The sequence below is a fragment of the Empidonax traillii genome, unplaced genomic scaffold (genome assembly GCF_003031625.1).
Source record: "Empidonax traillii isolate 1590-97213 ecotype Southwest subspecies unplaced genomic scaffold, ASM303162v1 scaffold482:size1200881, whole genome shotgun sequence".
Taxonomy (NCBI): domain Eukaryota; kingdom Metazoa; phylum Chordata; class Aves; order Passeriformes; family Tyrannidae; genus Empidonax; species Empidonax traillii.
Window position 1 is genome coordinate 1071722 of NW_020955675.1, and position 19135 is coordinate 1090856.

The following is a 19135-nucleotide window of genomic DNA, read 5'->3' on the forward strand; positions in this document are numbered from 1 at the left end:
GCTTGTTTTTCGGTGCCTAGATTTTTCTCTTTGAATGCCTAATTCAACTGCAACGTTTTAATAACAGCCTTTTGCATAAACAAACCATGGAACTGGCAGTTTAATGTTCAGGTTGTGTCAGGATTACACAGGGCTGGGTGTAGTGCAGCTTGTCACCATGTCATATGTTTCCTGCAGCACATCTTCTGCTGTGTTCCAAGGCAGCGTGCCTTTTAAAAACCACAGCATTATTCATGTCCCACAGAAAACTGGCACCTTTTCCTGCATCTCACTTATCAGATGAATTATTGATCACCGAACTGACACGGACTGAAAGGGAAAACTTGTTTCTGGGTGTCACAGGTAGCAACAAGCGCAGAGTCCCATCTCCAGAGCATCTGCTGGCCCCGTCCATATGGCGCTCCAAGCTCCCCGTGCGTCACAGCTGATTATAGACTCGGCACACGGGCTGCTTCCCAAGGCTCCCGGCTCCCTCTTGTCTTCCTCTGGGAGCTGAAGAGCCTCACACAGGCTCTACCAGCTGGAAGGAAGCACGAAGTGGGAACCATAGCTTGCCGTTATCTTTGGAAAGGGGCGGTATGGGAAGTACAGGGACGGTGACAGTCACCCCCCTCTGCGGTTTCTCCAGGTCTTGCAGTTGTGAGTTTGTGCACAAAGATAAAAAAAAAAAAAAAAAAGTCTGAAAAGTTTTCTTTGTGCAAACAGCTCCATGAATAAGGCTGTATTGATCAGCTTTTGACAATGAAAACAATTAGGGTTCAGAAATGTTGTAGTATTTGCTACACTACTCAAGGATTTAATGCTTTTAATTAAAGCAGGAGCTTTGAATAGTTACGTGAAAAGCATTATACAGCCATATGAAAAGACTATTATTGTCCAGGCAAAATAAAATATTTAGAAATAATAGGACAAAAATGATAGACTGCAGTGCAAATATGTTTTGAGATATTTCTAGGGCTCTGATTAGTTTATATTAGCTAGTTTCTAGCATTTATGACTACCTCTGAAAGGCAGGTTATGGAGAATGTTAACATTCCACTGGGCTGATTGACGATAATTAGTTTATTTTAAAGGAAAGTAGAGAAGCACAGTATTGTTGGAGCTGACTAATGTGAATTAAAAGCCAGGTAATCTTTTCTGCAATTATGGAGATACAATGATTGCCGTTGTCAGAGAAGAAAATCCACTCGTACTTTTAAGAATCATTATGTAGGAAGAGTTTTGCGAGCCTGAAATTGAAGCTCTGGTCATGGTCTCCAAAATTACGGTTGGTAGTAATTCTATGCAGAAGCAAGACTTTTGAATACTTAAATTACAGCTTGTTTGTAGCAAGGTATTTACCAGCAAATATAAGCATCTTATAAACATCACATGAGTCATCTTGGTGTTCATTTTGAGCACATCAAAAATGTAAATTGCAGCCAAATTATTCTTGTGTGGAGAGGCGAGGCTCAGAAACCCTAAATTTGGGCTTTAAATGGAAATTATGAGAGGAAAAATGTGCACATTTGCCTTTCAGTGGAGAGTATTGTGTGGGGTAACTACAGCTTTTTCTATGGCTTTGCCTACAGGCTTCACAAACAAGGACTAAGACAGGAAGGAACGCAGCTCCTGAGTGGTGTTTATGTTCCTCTTTAGCAGCATTTAATCCTGATCTTCACCAGGACAGCTAATAGAACTTGTTTTTTTGGGGGGCTTTTTAATTGAAATGCCTGTGGATTTTACGAGCCATCTGATATATCTTTAAAAAGCCTTAAAACAATTTGTGATAAAATCTAAAGCAAACAGAAATCTGTCAGCCTCTCTGTTCAAAGCCTTGGCCCAAAGGAAGCGATCCAGACATGGCTGTCAGCGAGATAGCAACTGCTGGGAGAGCTCCACTGCGTTATTAAAAGATCAGTAGTTTGATCAGCATCATATTGGATTACTCAAACTTCAATTACAGGAGTACCTGAGGGCTTTAGCTGGGATATGTTAGAAGACCAACTTGAAGCAAACCTGCTGTTGTTGCATACCAGGTCTGTGAAAGACCCACCTGAGAACCTTCTAACAGTTTCCTTTGCCAGAAGAGACTCAGTGTCAGCCAAGGAGTTCAAAAACAAGTAATAAAAATGGAGCAATTGACTGATTAATTTGATGTGATTTTTTTTTAATCTCAGGAAGAGGAAAAAAAAAGCAGGTAAAAAAAAAATTCTTCTGTGGCAGGTGTCATTGTTCTTACAAAGGCAGGCTGAGAGGGTTGGGGTGGTTCAGCTCAGAGAAAAGAAGACTCTGGGGAGATCTTACCTTTCAGGGGCTACAAGAGCTGGAGAGAGAATTTGGTCAAGGGCATGGAGTGATGAGACAAAGGGGAATGACTTCCCACTGCCAGAGGGCAGATTTAGATTAGGTATGGGGAAGAAATTCTTCACTGTGAGGGTGGTGAGGCCCTGGCACAGATTGCCCAGACAAACTGTGGATGCCCTATCCCTGGAAATGTTCAAAGACAGGTTGGACAGGGTTCTGAGTGACCTGGTCTAGTGGAAGGTGTCCCTGCCCATGGCAGGGGGGTTAAAACTGGTTGATCTTCAAGCTCCCTTCCAACCCAAACCATTCTGTCATTCTGTGATTAGGATCCAGCTCTGGAAGCTGGCATGGACATGTTTTGGATGTGTTAATGCCAATTCTCTCTTCTTGTGGCTGAATGTCTGCAGAGTCTCATGTGATGTGTGTCATAAGGAGGCAGAGCAGGAAAATCTCTGTAAAATTCTGGCATTTGCTCACTGGCAATTCGTGTTGCAGATTGTCCTGGAGCTGGCACGGCTCCAGTGGGGGATCAGCGCTGGTGGTGGTATCTGAAGAGGCACCCCATGAACAAATGGCTGTAGAGCAGTGCCAGGAGCCAGCTCTCACAGAGATGGAGGAGGTTGTGCTGTGGGCTCTAGTTTAGAGGGGCAGAGATGGATCTTGGTGGCTGAATGGTGTGTGTGCCCTCCCTGTTCTCCTTGTCCTGCATAGCCTTGTCACAAGTGACATCCATGTTTCCAACCAGCACAGCATATGTAGTATAAGGTGGAAACATCAGACCACAAAGGTGTTTGCAAGATCATGATTTCCGTGTGCATTTTTTTCCTACTGTGTGTGGAAAATGCATTTCTCCACATTCTGTTATAGCAAAGACACTCACGGAGCTCAGCGAGTGTTCATTAATATTGCTGCTGGCAAAAACCAGGTGTTCTCATCAGATCAGGCATTCCTCTGTTTTCATTCCATAACTGCTCTTTCAAACAGCCACGTCCTGCTGAGAAAAGATGCTGATGGCCCAACATGTAAACCTCCTTAATGCGGCTCAGATCTGAGTCCACACAAGGAGTCTGGGCTGTATCACGCTGTCACTTATTAAGTACATCTCCTCTTAGAGATCCTTTCCTCCTTTGCCACCCTCCTGCCTCCCAGCATGGCCCAACAGGATTGTGCTGAGGAGCTGTATTTAAAAATTGATGGCCCCATAACTAATTTTCCCTCTCCTCTTCTGGCCCACGTCACAAAATCTTGCAGGAGCGTTGCAGTAGCTGCTGATGGAGATGATGGGGATCTCAAAGCCTTTCTCCTAAGCAGAAATTACATAAAATTTTGACTGTTGTCTTTCAGCACAGGCCAAACATTCCCTTCTGACTTCTCTGTTTACAGCTGGTACATTCATTTCTTTTCTAAAGGAAACAGTGAAATTAATGAAGCTGTTTTTTCCAGTATATAAACATTTTACAAGAGCCTAACTTACTCATTTATCTGAATTGTTGTTCTTCAGCTTTTGCTCCCGTGTTATTTCATGTGGTCATTCACTTATCCTGGCACCAGTTCTCCACTGAGAGTTTGTGTCCATCTGTGTGGGTTTCATATTGATGGGAGCTGGAGTCGTCAAGGGTGTGCAGTTGCCAAAATATCTATTAGTATAACCCCACTGTGGAGGCTGGTAACCCTATCACTCTTCCTTTTTTTGGCTTTTCTTTGCTGAGATCCCAAAATGGATCATTCTTTTTTGCTTTAAAGACTGAGAGTGGAGGAAAAATGCACAGATCTGCTTTGTGAAAAGGTGGAAAATATGTATTTCTTCACAGCTGTGTGAAAACATCACGGTGTTGTCAGAGGTCTGTCGGTGAAATTATCATATTCCTTACTTTAATTCTATACCCTGATTTCCTTGCAAATTATCTGGTCTAAATAATTGCTTAAAACTTATATATATATATCTGTGTGTGTATATTTAATGAAGAATGCCTTGAAACTCTAATTAGAGCTGCTTGACTCCAAAGCAGTTTACATATCACAGGCTTACACAGCTATCAAACAGATGCTTCTCCTTTTTTTCATTCAGCTGACATTTTCATTTTCTCTGCATATTTTGAGGACTGAGCAGTGATGTGTTTTGACTCCTGAGGCTACAGATGATATCAAAATGAGGATTAGAAATGAAGCTTTACCTGTCAATTAAGTTGTTAAGCTTGTCCTCCATGGTGTGTACACTTTGAAATGGCCTGTTTATTGAATTTGAAATAGTTTTCATTCTTGACTTTGTTTAAATTGAATGGACAGTTCTAATTATAATCTTCAGGGTTTTCAACTGCAACATATGGTTTGCATATAGAGTTGTGGATGAGGAGCTCTTGGATGTTTATTGAGCTAAACCACTGTTAAATATCTCAGGAGACAGTGGCACGTCAGGCATTGAGAGTGAGCAGAAATGGGCAGTACAAATATTGGCCAATTTTCTCCTTTCACTTCATTCCATCCAGAAGGTCTCCTGGGGGACATCTGGGAAATGAACTGTGGTGGAGGGATCCTGGCACTGGTGAGGAACAAGTCACCCCTTTCAGTGGTTGCCTTGTGCCCATCTTCACATGAAAGCAATATTTAAAAAAAAAAAAAAAAAAAAAAGAAAAAAAAAGGCAACAAAACCAATCAAACAAAAGAAATTAATCTTTTTCCCTGATATATTCCTCCCCCATCCCAACAGTGAATTCAAATTACGAAGATCTTTGGCAAGTCAGTGTTGCTCTTTCCAATCACCTGAGGCCCCCCTAACAGGGTTGTGTGACATCTCACAGCAGTTTATTCTCCAATACAGCCAAGATGATGACATGGAATCCAGTTCTTATAGACTTGATGGGGTGAATTGTCCCTTTCAGTGCCTGTACAGGTCTTCTCCCCAAAAGCAGGTTGTGAGGCAGTTCAGTGTGCTCTGAGCAGCTCTTGCCACTTCTCTGCAGCTGCTCCGCGGGTCTGCCAGAAAATTCCAGGGCTCAGAGATGCCTCTGTCCTCTTCCCTCCTTGAAAACAAGCATCAGATGTGTCTCCTTTCAGATCTGGACATAAGTATTTATTAAGGCAGACACGATCCTATCCATGAAATGTTCAGCATCTCACAGAGTCGTGGTCTTGTCCTTTGGTGTTCTCTGTACAAAGAGAGATAAACCAGAGAAAGGAAAGTAAGAGAAAGGAAACTCAATCTAGACACAGCTAGAAATCTTTGAAACTACCTGGAAAAACACCTGGAGTCAAGGGCAAGGTAACAACTACTGTGATGTGACCAAATCTCCAAGGGAGGTCTGAAGGGAAGGTGACAGACTGAAAGACAAAGCTTTGGTTATTTAATTTGGTTAATTAATGCCATTATTTACCTTGCCCATTTTCAGGGGAAGGTAAATAATCAGGTAAGTTGGAAAGCCTGTTTCTGTGCATGGCTAATTGAACAGTCCTGCCAAAGGGGTGCTGGTTAAAGCTTCTTTGTCCTTAATCTTTGGTGAAGAAATGTAGAAACCTGACAGCACTAACAAGGGTGCTCCTTCACTGTGGGGGCTAAAGGGGTAAGGAATCATTAACCAGGCCTTTTAACCAGCACCTTACCAGACCTGATGTGTTGTCCCTTTTGGTAGTTTGCTGAAGCCATTCCATTAATTAATTCTGCTGTAGCAGCCTTGCCTTGGACACCTGTGACTCACAGGAATGTGAGTGAGCTGCAGTGATTGGGGTAACCTGACTGGTTTGGAACCAGAGCAGACAAGGGATGCTCATCTAATCCATCAGAGGGGCCAGGAAAGGGCAGAGCAAATAGCTGAGGAGCAAAAATAAAAGCCTGGGAGCACTAACAGTTCAAAATGACCCAGATGGCTCTGCAGGAACACATTTATCTATGCTGAAAGCTGTTCCATGAAGGTGTTTTAACACCAGGTTCTAGCAGACCACTCAAAAGAGCTTGTAGCATATTTGTGGGGTTTTATGAAGCATAAAAGAGCCCTAGACCAGGGGGTTTGCAATTTAAAATCTCCCAGCCATCCAAAACTGCTCTTCTCAGTATTTGCTGCTCACTTTGGTTCAATGAAAAAGAAATACGTTTTCTATTAATATGAACATATTTTTTTTTCCTTTTAATTTTAGGCTTTATTTTTGACCAGACTTTAAATTTGTATTTTGCTTCCTAGAGTCAATGCCAATGTCAAACATCCTTCATGGTGGAAAAGTTGGACAAATATTTTTCAAGCAACAGGAGTTTCAAACCTCATCCAATCAAAGTTTCAAACCCTGAAAACCACTTTAGTGTTAGTAAAGCAGGAGAGATCCTTCAAAAAACTTCTACTGCAAGAGCAAATTATGTCCTGCTTAGTAGTGAGTGCATTTGTGAGGGGATTCACACTGGTTGTCAAATTATGGACATTCTTAAGCTCAAGACCTGAGGGACTGTGATTTAAAGGAAGTTGTAAGTTGAATCTGTTATAAATGGACCTACTTATAGCAATAACAAGGCCTTATTTTCAGTTTTACTTTTATAGAATAATTTCTGACTTTTGTGATCAACTTAAGAATGGCTGGGAACCATAAATTATTTAATTTAGAGACACACTAAATTAATGTGTAGAATGCACCATGTAAATTAGTGGGGAAAGACCATATGATATTTTCACTTCATAATTTGTGTGAGGTTTAAACATCCTTTGCAATATATAGAAGAGAGTAGTCACAGTGTAGTTACAAATAACAGAAGGGAAAAGCACTGTCATGCATCTTTGTTGATTTTAAATATCATGTTAAATAGCAAACAAGCAGAGTTTTCATGTCAGATGTACTAAAAGATCTGCAGCTGAAGAGATGGGGGAGCTGGTCAGGGCAAGGGAGGGATAAGACAGATTGTTGGAACTTATTTCCAAATGAATGTTCAAGTTGAACAGTTTATGCACTTGTGACAATTTTAAATAGAGACATTTAAGATTCCTCATTGTGGTTCTTTACTTAAGATCCAATCTTCCCTATTTCTCTACTACTGTCATAACTGGCTGATCATCACAATATCATGTGGGGACCAACAACTTCCTGGGCAAAGAGGGGCCAAAACCTGATTTTACTGAATTTTGAGATAATCCTGCAAAGATTAGACCATGCTTCCTCTTTTTGGTCATGATTTTTTAAAAATAAATAATCACTATAAGTATTTTAAATTATAATCTGACTTTAAAACCACCAACATTAACTGTCCTCTAAGTAAAATACAAGCAGGGGTTTGTGTATCTCTGCTTTTGCTGGTCACATCCCTCCTGCAGAGAGCTGGGGGATTGGGTGGCTGGGAAATGGAAACGTGTGTGTGTCATTCATTCCAATATTATGTAGTATTTCTCAGGATTTCTGCTAAAAAGGGGGTAGTTATGCTTCTGTGAAAGTCATTTGGGCCAGATCCACAGATGGTGCTGTGGTGGTTTGGGTCCTGGGTGCAGGAGGCTGTGCCAACAAGAACCCAGAACGGGTTCTTACATCAACTGGACAGAAATATTGTCATCCACAGGAAGTCTCTGGTGTTTTTGAGGTGGGTGATGCTCAGAACTCCTTAGTTCCTGCGTCTCCTTGGTGTTCTTTGCTTGGTAAAGAGGTTTTGACAAAACCCAGTAAATAAATAAATAAATAGATAAATAAATAAATAAATAATGAAATCGTAGAATGGTTAATGTTGGAAAAGTCCTTTAAGACCATCCAGTCCAACTGTCAGCCTAACATCCCCTCCATGTTCACCACTAAACAATATCCTGTGTGAAATCCACACTTCCAGGACGGTGACTCCACCCCTGCCCCAGGCAGCCTGTTCCAATTCTTTGCAACTCTTTTTTTTCTCCTTACATATAATCCAGTATTTTTCCGTATATCTCATCTAAATTATCAGGTCAGTACAGTCCAGTTCTGGTTTCTTTCTCCATCACTGCCTGGGCACTGGGAAGAGGAAATCTTGTCTCTGTTTATCTGTCAGAAAGTACTGGCTTTGAACAGTTCTCCATCTGTGCATGTTTTTATATCCAAGAGAGAAATCCTGTTCATTTGTCACCCTGAAGAAATGCCACTGGCTCGGTAAAGCTCCCTGAGAGGTAAACTTTGCCTTGTCCTCAGTGGGAATGCCATCCCTGGGCACATCTTTTTCCATTCAGGATTCTCAAAATGTGATCCTTCAGGTGTTTATTTGCACTTTTAAGGGTGTACCTGGTTTGTGGTTGGCAAAGTCAGCTCTCCTGCGCTCAAGGCTGTGGGAGCTGTGGTTGCAGCTCTTGACCTGCAAGTGTTGCTGGGCTATTCCAAGTGGAGAACTTAAAAACTGGGAGCCAAAAAGTGGTCCACCCACTCACAGCTCTGTCTTGCTCAGTATGGTCAGAAAAGAGGGGAAATATCATAAAAATCGAGAGGATAATGCAAAAAACTCAGTCCTGCTGCCATCAGAACAGTCTTTTTTCCTTCTTTGGGGATTTGGTTCGGTATGTTGTTTACATTTCTTAGTGGCTTATAAAAGCAAAGCTATTTCTTAGTTAGGGAATTGATCTGGCAGCATCTTGCTTTTTTTTTTTTCCTTTGTAAAAAAGATGATTTCAGGTTTAACACCACTGTTCCTAACATTTTAGTAATGATAAGAAAAAAAGCCACTGATGTGATGACCCTGAATTCCAAACAAGCAGTAACACAAGCAGCTCTGTATTGGACAGAGAAAACAGACTATTGCCAATGTGGCTCCTCAAATCAATTAGGGACAAACCTCCTCGAAGATTAGCAGGTCTCTAAATCAGGGGTGTGGAGGATTCACAACCTGTAACTTCTTCAGTCAGACCCGCCCTTGTAAAGGGCACAGTGCTGACAGAAGATACATTTGTACATTGCATCCTCTTTTCCTGTGTTTGGAACTTGGGATGTACCTTGTGATGGGATGGAGGAAAGGTCAGTCCAAGTGCACAGACCCCAGAAACGTGAAGAGCTCTGAAAGATGCGTGCCATGATGGCTGAAATACTTTTTACATCTTGGAAACACACAGACTATTGGCCTGTATTGAGCACCAGATTATCCCTACCAGGTTGTTCCCGATGAAAAGTGGGTAAACAGGAACACAGGGAGATACCTTCAGTGGGGAATCCCACTATAAGGCATCTCTGTTGAAATCTTCTGATCATGAGAAGGAGAATATCTCCAGTGCCACCTCTGCTTTGGTCACCCAGCAGTATAATCCCCTTGGCAAGGCAGCCCGGGGACTGCACACGGTTCTCATTCCCCCTCTTGTCTCTGTGGATTGCTCTCCCTCTGTTTTGTGGGAATTCAGTTGGTTTCCTCATAGCCTGACTTGTGATAAGCAAGCCATAAGCGGCTTGATATTCAGGTTATTCAGATAAGCATCCTAAGTTGTAACTATAGAAAGTTGAGCAGGTAGGTGTTTCAACTTGATCTGCAGTGAAAACTAATCCAAATTTAGTCATAGATACGATCTTCCATAATCCCATAATATTCTAGAATTGTAATAGGATGACTTTATATTTCTAGAATACTTTAAAATTAATTCATTTGTCTGAAATTCTTTCATCTTTCTATAGCTATTCCCATGTAGAGAAATAAATGGCCATTGTGTGCCTACAGCAGCATAGGCTGTTGTTTTCTCGCCGTGTGTGTCCTTTACTACCATAGCAGTTTGAACGCAAAAGTCCAGATAGTTTGGAATTTTAAAACTTTCAAGTGCAGTTCAAGCACTTAGATCAGTGTCTGCTTTCCAGACTGCTCCCCCAGACAAAATAATTAAGGAATTTTTCTGCTGTAACTGTGGGCGAAGCCGTTTCCTGGCCTGGAGATGGAGGAGACACGGCAAGGCGACTGCGCCTTGCATTCTTCTTGATTTCATCTGTGGGATGTGAAGGAATCTTTCAGCGTGCAATCCTTAAAATATTGATCCTGCAGAGGAAGGCTGAGGCTGGAAGGGATCGTCTGTCATCAGGTTTGCTGTTCGTGTGGGTTTGAGGGTCTGGCCTCTGGTTTCCTCCCACTTGCTGCAGGGAGTCTCAGGGTGGGGGTAGGTCCAGCTCAACTATGCAAGTATTGTAGGATCTTTTATTTTTCATTGAATTATGTTGCCTTTTAGCCATATCATTGGTTTATGGCCCTCTGGGATGTGCCAGCACAAGGGAAATAGCACTGAAGGAAGAGCTGCTGGGCTCAGAGCTCCCTTTAAACCAAGACCCTTCTTTTAAATCTTCAGATCGAGACTAATAAATAGCACTAACTCCAAGCTCGTTTTTATTATCTGGGCGATTTTTTTCTCCTTTGTAAATGCCAATATCCTAACTTAAAGCTGCATTTGGTATATGAGAGAAAATCTGCAGCTGATTGTAGCCCATAAAATTAATATATTGAAGCTCCCAGTGTTCGAGTTTATTGTGGTGTAAATAGTAGAATGTGGCGTACTATGTAGTTCGGCTGATTCCTTGTTCTATTTTTCTGGGTCTTTTTTTCTCATTTTATTTCTCAGATACTCAACGCAAATAGTTTCCTGGGTTTGATTTTGCCCTGGCATTTTTCAGGCTGGTTCTTAACAATGTGGAATTCAACAAGGTGGATAACATTTTCTGTTTACTGTTTACATTTTAAAAAGCAAAGTTTCTGTTTAAAAAAAAAAGGGAAATTCCAGATGTCTGCAGGCAGTAGGAAATGTACGTAGTATACAGTTTAATAAAATGGCAAATATAGCAGAAGGATAAAAAAGTGGTTCATGTTAGCAAATGGTCTGAATTTTAAACACCAGTCAACACGAGGACTTCATTTTAGGTGAGGGAAATTCACATGTGAAGTATTAAAATGTAGCTTTATAAATACATTTCCTCAGGACAGGGATGTTGTGCATTTCCAAATCATCTTTAAAACTTCCCTTTTCACTTAATTTTGATTAGATTTTCTAAAACGGGATAGACATAAAAGCATTAAAAAATATGTAAACCGTGAAAGCCAAATGCAAAGCAGATTCATCCAGAGCAAAGACATGAAAGCCAGACCCCTTGTTCCTCAAGAGCAACATGGAGAGGGGGGAACCCCTTCATTGCCAGCTCATTTCCCCACGGGAGCATTTTTGGACTTGCCCCTCATTAAATGGTTTGAGAACATGATGTAAAGAGCAACTAAACAAGAGGCTTTAGTGTTGAAAGGGGGTTTCTTTTGGGATGTCTGTTGCAGGAAGGAGGTTTGGCTTTGGGAGGAGGATGTCTTTGGATTTTGGGATAATTCGGTAGCAGGATTGCCCCTGGGTGAGATGGTGGGAGGTGGAGTTGCCATTCCTAGGGACTGTTAAGGAAAGGGCAGGCAAATTCTAGCCAAAACCTGCCAGGTGAATTTTTTTCAGAGAATGGACTAATTGACCCTTATTGTCAGTGACCTCTGTGTTGATTTTTAAGGTAAGGGTGTCAACGTGCCAATCAAATGTTATTTACAGTACCTCAGTGTTGCTGAAACAGTGCAGAAACTGCTTATGTGGTACTTTTGGAAATTCAGTTTTATAGATCTGTTTCAGACCTTCACCTGTTTACTTAAACTGTTCTTGATCTTTGTCCATCGTTGTCCATCATTTTCAGAGAAAACATTACAGCAAGTTGGTTTAATGCTCATTTCCTTTTTCATTTGAATGTAATCCCCTGAAATGTGAAATATGAAATGATACCTGCTTAGCTTCAGAAAAGGTATCAACAGGAACCCACATTATTTTCTTGAGAGGTCATCTGAGCAGATGCTGTGAAAAGTCCAGGTGAACACAGCTAAGATCAAGGGACAATGTTGTCCCCCATCCCGACAGTGTTCAAGGCCGGGCTTGATGGAGCTTGGAGAAACCTGGTCTAGTGGAAGGGTGTTGGAATGAGGTGAGCTTTTGAGGTCCCTTCCAACCCAAACCCTTCTGTGTTTCTATGATTCTGTGACAAGAGTCACAGAAAACGTGGCGCAAAATCCTCATTCTTTTGAAATTTGCTTGTTAAGTGTAATGGTGATGGAGAGTGTGGCTCTTTTCCATTTATGTCAGTTGTGTGTGGTTGTACCCTCAGGAGCTAATAGGATTAAAGGCCTGATGCAAAAGGAAATCCTCATACAGCAAATTTTTACTGAAGCCACATGTTTGACCAGTGGTGCCTACAAGCTCAGATGTTATCTAACCCTAACTAGTTCCCTGTATTTTTCTCTTGGCCCCAAGGAAACAGCCATGTCACAAATCACCCTACTTAACAAGGGCTTCAGAAGTAGGGAGTACAGAGGCTGTGCCTGCGGGAACTTGGAAAAAATACCATAAAAATCTGATTTTCTTTGCTCTGTTTACGGCACCGAAGCGAAGTAAACAACAACCTGGGCCGAGTGCTGGGGCTGCATTATGTATGAGCCACGTGCTGTCCAGGAGAACGGGGCTATATCCGTGCTGGGGCTCCCTTGTAAGCCTTCCTCACCATCTACCTTCCTTCTCCAGACGTGGATGAGTGTGCTGTGGTGAACGGTGGCTGCCAACAAGGCTGTGTCAACACTCCCGGCTCCTTCCACTGCCAGTGCCGGGCGGGATTCCGGCTCCACGCCGACGGCCGCACCTGCATCGGTAAGGAGGCATTAACAAGCACCTCACATACTTCCAAGGTGTTGTTTTTCTCAGTTAAACCTGTCTTGGTCTAAGTACAAAGGTTTGTAGACTTGCTCCGGTCTTAGTTTTTATTTATTCACAAAGGATGTCATTATCCATCCCACGTCAAGCAGCTCACGAGAATTCAGGTATTGCCACATTTACTCCTTTTTGGTTTGATTTTTTTTTTTTTTTTTTGTGAACAAATGAAGTGATGGTGTCCCGCTTTTGTGAAAATTCCTTCTGTTTTGCATTTACAACATACGGTGTTTTCCTGACTTTTTTGAATTCTGAGCCTTTTTTTCCTCTGTGGCACATTTCCCTGCGTATTCCAGCGCTGTCCTGGGACTCAAAGATTTTAAAGGTCCTTTCCAACCTAAATGATTTTGTGATTTACAGTGTGGAGTTGCCCTGTGTGCGTGCTCATGCCAGTGACAGCACCACTGAGCTCAGCAGTTCAGCCCGTGACATGCTGCCCATTTCAGTGGAGAGGATTAGCAGCTCTGCCCATTAGAAATAAACCCTGTGTTTCTTAGGCTGGACTCTGAGCCCTGAAACAAGACATAACAGAGCAAATTCTGCATGTTGCTAAAAATAATAACATAAAAGATGCAGTCCTTGTATTGCATTTAAATCAGTACAGAAGCTGAGTTGTTGAATTCTGCAAAAAAAGATTAATATGATCTTTCATCTGAGAAGAGGAAAAGGGCATTGTTTGTTTAAATTTTTAAGCCAGATTTGAGGTAATATGAGATGAACAGTGAAGTGTGGTCAGACCACATCTGCAGAATAAGTTCACTCACACTTTGGTCATTGTCTCAGTTCTTACTCAAAGTCCCTCGGTTGTGCTTAACATCAGTCAAGGGTGTCATCACTCATTCCTGGTATTAGCACAGCAGGACATCCACTGATGCAACTAGAACACAAGAGGTACCCGTGCTCAAGCTGTGGGAATAACATTTTGGTGTTTTGTTTTGTTTTTTTTTCTTTAAATATACTCTTTTGTTGGGTTTATCACATAGAGAGACTTTCAGTGTTTTGGTGATTAACTGCACTTAAAAATATGGTAAAGTCTCAATCTTTTCTTGTTCGTGAAGGAACGGGTAGGAAACACTATTGTTAGAGAAAAAATAATGTAAAAGCAGAGTTGTTTGTATTTAACTAGAAACAATGATGTTTTTCTGTGAGTTAAAAGAGGATTTTCTTCTCTCTCTGATCAGATCTGACCAGGGAAGACCCAAAAGTGAAAAATGTGAGGTTTGGGTTATATGACTTTCTCTGAATAGTCTCATTTTCAGCTGTGGTGGAGGGGGAATTTTATACAAAAAAAGGACTAAAGTGACTTTGGGCAAAAGGAGCAAGAGAACTGAATGACAAATGCAAAAAGTAGATGTTATGGCAATTGAATGAACTTGCCTTTGCAGTATGTAAAACTTTCTGTGGACATAGATTAGCAAAGTTTTCTCAAGCTCCAAATAATCCAGAAGCTCAGGAGAGTTCTGAGAGTTCTCTGACAGTTTGGAGCTGTCGGAGCTAGGAACAGTATCAAAGTTTTCATTTCACAAATGTGTAAGTATTCTCAAGAAGTTATTAAAAATACTTCATGCGGTGATCAGTTTTGTTTTCAATATCTCAGAAATTATCAAGGAGACGCAGAAATAAATCCTAAGATGAGAGTCAGGAGTGAATTTTGGAGAGAGCTGCTATCATGATAATGGATATTCACAATACTGACAGGAGGATATTGAGTTCTGTTTCAGCTGCTTAGGCAAGACACCAAAATAAATGGATATAATAAGCTCTAATGCAATGGAGCACAAGACAGATACACTAGCTGATGAGAAGCATTTCCCATAAACCAGTAATCCAGGAGTGCCTTGAGTTGGGATTTGGGCAGAGGTTGTTGGGGATGGAGGGTTTGTCTCTTCTGCTGCCCCAGGTTATACATTCAGCTTTCACCACTCATCTGATGGAGAAGTAAACCCAACAAATGCCCCTCTCTTTTGACCTCGTGCAGCTAAGCAGAATATGTAGCATTTCAAATAGGGCTTGGATTAGCAACAGGACTTCTTGCGTGGATGCTTTAGAGGATGTAACGATCTCTCCCACATGCTGAGAATAAAAAGAGACCACATTCCAGCACTGTGCTGTTTATGGAAGGTGATTATCCTAGCTGCAGAAACAAGAAACAATCATCCCTTTAGACAGGCTTTTCAGATGAGCCCAGCCCAGATTGCTGTTGCGTTCATTCTTTCCACGTCTTCTTTCTCTTTTTTGGCAACCCTGTGTTTTCTGAGAGCAAAAGTGCCAAAATCATTTGAGGGGAAGCAGATTTTGCAGCCTGCATGGCTTGGACGTCTCCCATACATAAGGAAGTGAATCTATCATAAGATATTCAGCCTACATCTGAAGACTCAAAAACTTGGGATAAGCTACTTTCTCATGTGATTCATGGAATATTAATGAACTTCTGTCACAGGCTCTTTCCAGCGAGCCTGGTCCTCCTGCCGTGTCATCACGGTGTGTTTGGGATCCTGAGCAGTTGCTGGTGCTCCATCCCTCCACTGCCAGTATGATCCTCAAAGTACATGGATTGAGGAAGTCTATTTCTCGTTCCTCCTCCTTCTGCCTGTACTTTTAAGGCAAAGAACCTCCAAAATGGGTTCTACTGTTCAGTGAAAACCAGTTTGTGAAAGTAAAATACTTCATTCTTGGATCCTTTGGTAATACCTGATACTTTGTGCCACTCCAGGATCCCATCTTTTCCAATGATCCTTTTCGTTCTTAAGCTTTTTTCGGTCCCACAAATTTCACTCAATATTGAATTCAGTTTTAGATATATGTGCCAGACCAAATATTCACTACAAATTAGGTAATTAGAATAAACAGAGGTAACACTGTCCAATTTTCTGTTTGTTTTGTTCGTAATGCCTTGATTATGTTATTGAAATGAATTTGACTTCACTGGAGTTTAACTAACTGCTATCTGGAAAGCTGAAACTCAGAAAGAACACGTTTATTGCAGTGTCAGGCTGTGGTTTTGGATTGTTTCTAGAGTCATTGTCTTCACTGGAATTCATTCCTCTTTGAACTCCTAGAAGTGAAAGCAAAGCATGGCCGTTAGACCCCGATTCATCTCTGGTGCCAGCTGTTATCTTTGATGTCTGCTTTATCTTGAGGTGCAGGTTTTTATGGAGATTTTAGCACACTAAGGCTTTTAATAGAGGAAGTTACAAAGAAAATATCTCTAAAACTGTATAATCTATGTCTCCCCACATAAATAAAAGCACTGCCTGAAGTTATGGTTCTTACATTGCTAAGGTTGGATTTAAGGTGATGGAAAACGTAGTCTTGAAGAGATTTCGTGTTCTAAGCCCTTGGTTGCTTTGCATGCATCTAACCATGGCTTCAGACTCAGCTCTTTGTCAAAATATGGCCATTATAAAAAACTAATGGGTTGAGAAATGTGTATTTCCCAACTATCAGGAGATCAGGCCTATGAGAGAGCTGGAGAGGGACTTTTTACGAGGACATGTAGTGACAGGACAAGGGGAACGGGCTTCAAACTGACAGAGGGCAGGGTTACATTAGATATTAGGAAGAAATTCTTGGCTGTGAGGGTGGTGAGGTGCTGGCATAGCTTGCCCAGAGAAGCTGTGGCTGCCCCATCCCTGGAAGTGTTCAGGACTAGTTTGGACAGGGCTGGGATAGTGGAAGGTGTTCCTGCCCTTGGCAGAGAGTTGGAGCAAGGTGATTTTTGAGATCCCTTCCAACCAAACCATTCCATGACTCTGTGATCCTATGATCCTTGTCTTTCCTGCATGATGCCTCCCACCTCTGTCCCCCTTCCAGCAAGGCTGCCTCTCTCTGGGCATTCCCAGACACCCTAAAGAGCCATGGCCGTGCCTGTGCCAGCGTTCCTGTTGGGACTTCACAGAGGGGCTGGTTTTCCACCAAGCTTCAGGAGTAATTCCTTAAAAGCAGAGGGCATTCCTTATTTCCTCCCAGACCCTGTGGATGTGCTCAGGCCTCCAGGCACAAGCCCCTTTACGACAGGTGGAATTAGACTCGTGTCTTGCCAAGCCTCTCCCTCCTTCTGATCAGACAGCGCCTGGCAGCACGAGCACAATCCATCCTGTTCTGTCCCCAGAGGCACTTCTGCTTCAGTCTGGCACCTCCTCTCACGTATCCAGCACGATGCCTGAGCAGCAGCCGTGGATAAACCTGCCCTGGCTGCTCTGGAGGAACCTCTGGCTCCCTGGCCACTGGCAGAGCCCACCCCAGACTGGGATGAGTGGCCTTGCCAGCACGAGCTCTTGGCACAGGACTCCACACCTGTCCCCTTCCGCCTCCAAAGCCTCCAAAATTCTCATAGTGACAGGTTGCTGCTCATCTCCTCTTGCATCCAGATTGGCTCGTGCCCAGGGAAGGAGGGAGGAAAATGGCACTTTAAAAAACCGAGATGTATATTCTGTCACTTGGTTTTAAGATGCTTTTCATCTTCTGAAATATTTTCATCTTATTTGAATATTCTTGCTGAAAAACAGGTCTTTGGATACAAATGTGATCAGGAAGCTGGAAGTGTATGGAGTCTGCTGCCTCCTGTGCAGACATGGAGCTGCTTTCAAGTTCCATCGCTAACGGGGCAGGAGGTTCATGGGCACAGATGGAGATCAGAAGCCGGGGTCAGGTCCTTGTGCAGCGAGGTGCCTCCTGCTGGGTGTGCATCCAGGAGAATGTAAAAATTTGCTTTTCTTTTTGCCTTTTATCACATACTTCACTGCACAAACTCAGTATTTGCTAATTGGTGGCATAGGGTGAAACGAATCCTGCAGCAGGCTTGGTCTCTAAGGTTTGCTAATGTCTATTACAGATAAATAAGTCCAGATAAATGAATTACAGATTCATATGAATATTCCTAAAATAAATATCAAAGCTCTTTGATGATTTCATTGGGTTCAAAGTTTGGTGCCTTCCGTGAACGACCAAATAGTCTTTTCATCTGCTCATGGAGAACATGGAATTGTAGAGAACATAGAATCACAAACTGGTTTGAGTTGGAAGGGACCTTAAAGATCGTCTCATTACACCCCCCCGGCCATGGGCAGGGACACCTTTTGCTAGGTCAGGTTGCTCCAAGCCCTATCCAACTCAACCTTAAACACTTTCAAGGATGAGGCATCCACAGCTTCTCTGGGTAACCTGTGTCAGCACCTCACCACCCTCAGGGTCAAGAATTCCTCTCTAATATCTGATCTCAATCTCTGCATTCTACATCCCTGCTGTTAAAGTATATGTAAATGCAGCCATGCACACAGTCACACTTCCATCCATACAGCACAATAGCAGCTTCAAACCATCACTCTTATTTTTACATGCAGCGTGTGAATAGGTGTGGGTGTGTGTGAACATATTTTGGCAGAAGGAGAAATGTTTTTCCAGAGGCCAGAGATATGTGTTGAACAAAAAAGAATATTAATTTGCTTGGGTGAAAGAAGCAGCGTCTTTTGAGATGTACTGAAGACCCTCTGTTCCTGTGGTTTGCTTTGTAAATCTGTCCTGTGGAGCTTTTGGCTCCTGTCATTTGCATTTTCCTATGCACGAGGCTGAGGAAATCAGCCTGGAAGACAATTGTTATTAATATTATTATTTTTAATCAATGAAAGCAAGGAGAGAAAAAAGCAACCACTGGGCAAGTGCCAGCAGGGCTGCTCTTTTTCTCCCCTCCTTTCCTCAGTGGATTCTCTGTGCTTTGGTGCTGTCAGATCAAAGGGTGCTGTGCTTCAGTCAGCATTCCAGCCCTTAGATCTCACCTGCCTCTTGCTGGAATTAGACTTCCACCAGTGTGGTACAAGCCCCGTGAACACAAGGGAGGGTAATCACTCAGGGGATGGGACAGGTGCATTCATGAAAGCAGTTTGGAGAGGTTTGCCTGTTTTTACTGTCATTTATGTATTTAAAATAGAAAATAAGTTTCCCAGGTTGTTGACATGCAGTCCTTCTCTGCTTCCTTGGCTCCAGCCCTCCATTCCTGCAGCGTTAACAACGGGGGCTGTGAGCACAGGTGTGTTCAGCTCGAAGATCACTACAAGTGCCAGTGCCAGCCAGGCTACCAGCTGAGGAGGGATGCCAAATCCTGTGAAGGTAAGTCCTGTTCTACCTGCTCAGAGACACACAGTAGGGGCAATTTAAAATGCTCCAGGCTGGTGTTTTGGGTCACTGCATTCGCTCCTGTT

At 42.4% G+C, this 19135-nt stretch overlaps 1 protein-coding gene across 1 annotated transcript in view; it reads left to right on the plus strand.

Annotated features, from left to right (window-relative positions):
* Nucleotides 1-19135, plus strand: part of LOC114063687 (multiple epidermal growth factor-like domains protein 6) — a 192362-nt gene that overhangs the window by 110513 nt on the left and 62714 nt on the right. The window contains exons 6-7 of the mRNA XM_027896137.1: nucleotides 12756-12878; nucleotides 18921-19043. Of these exons, the coding sequence (XP_027751938.1) occupies nucleotides 12756-12878; nucleotides 18921-19043 (246 nt within the window). The remainder of the gene's footprint in view (nucleotides 1-12755; nucleotides 12879-18920; nucleotides 19044-19135) is intronic.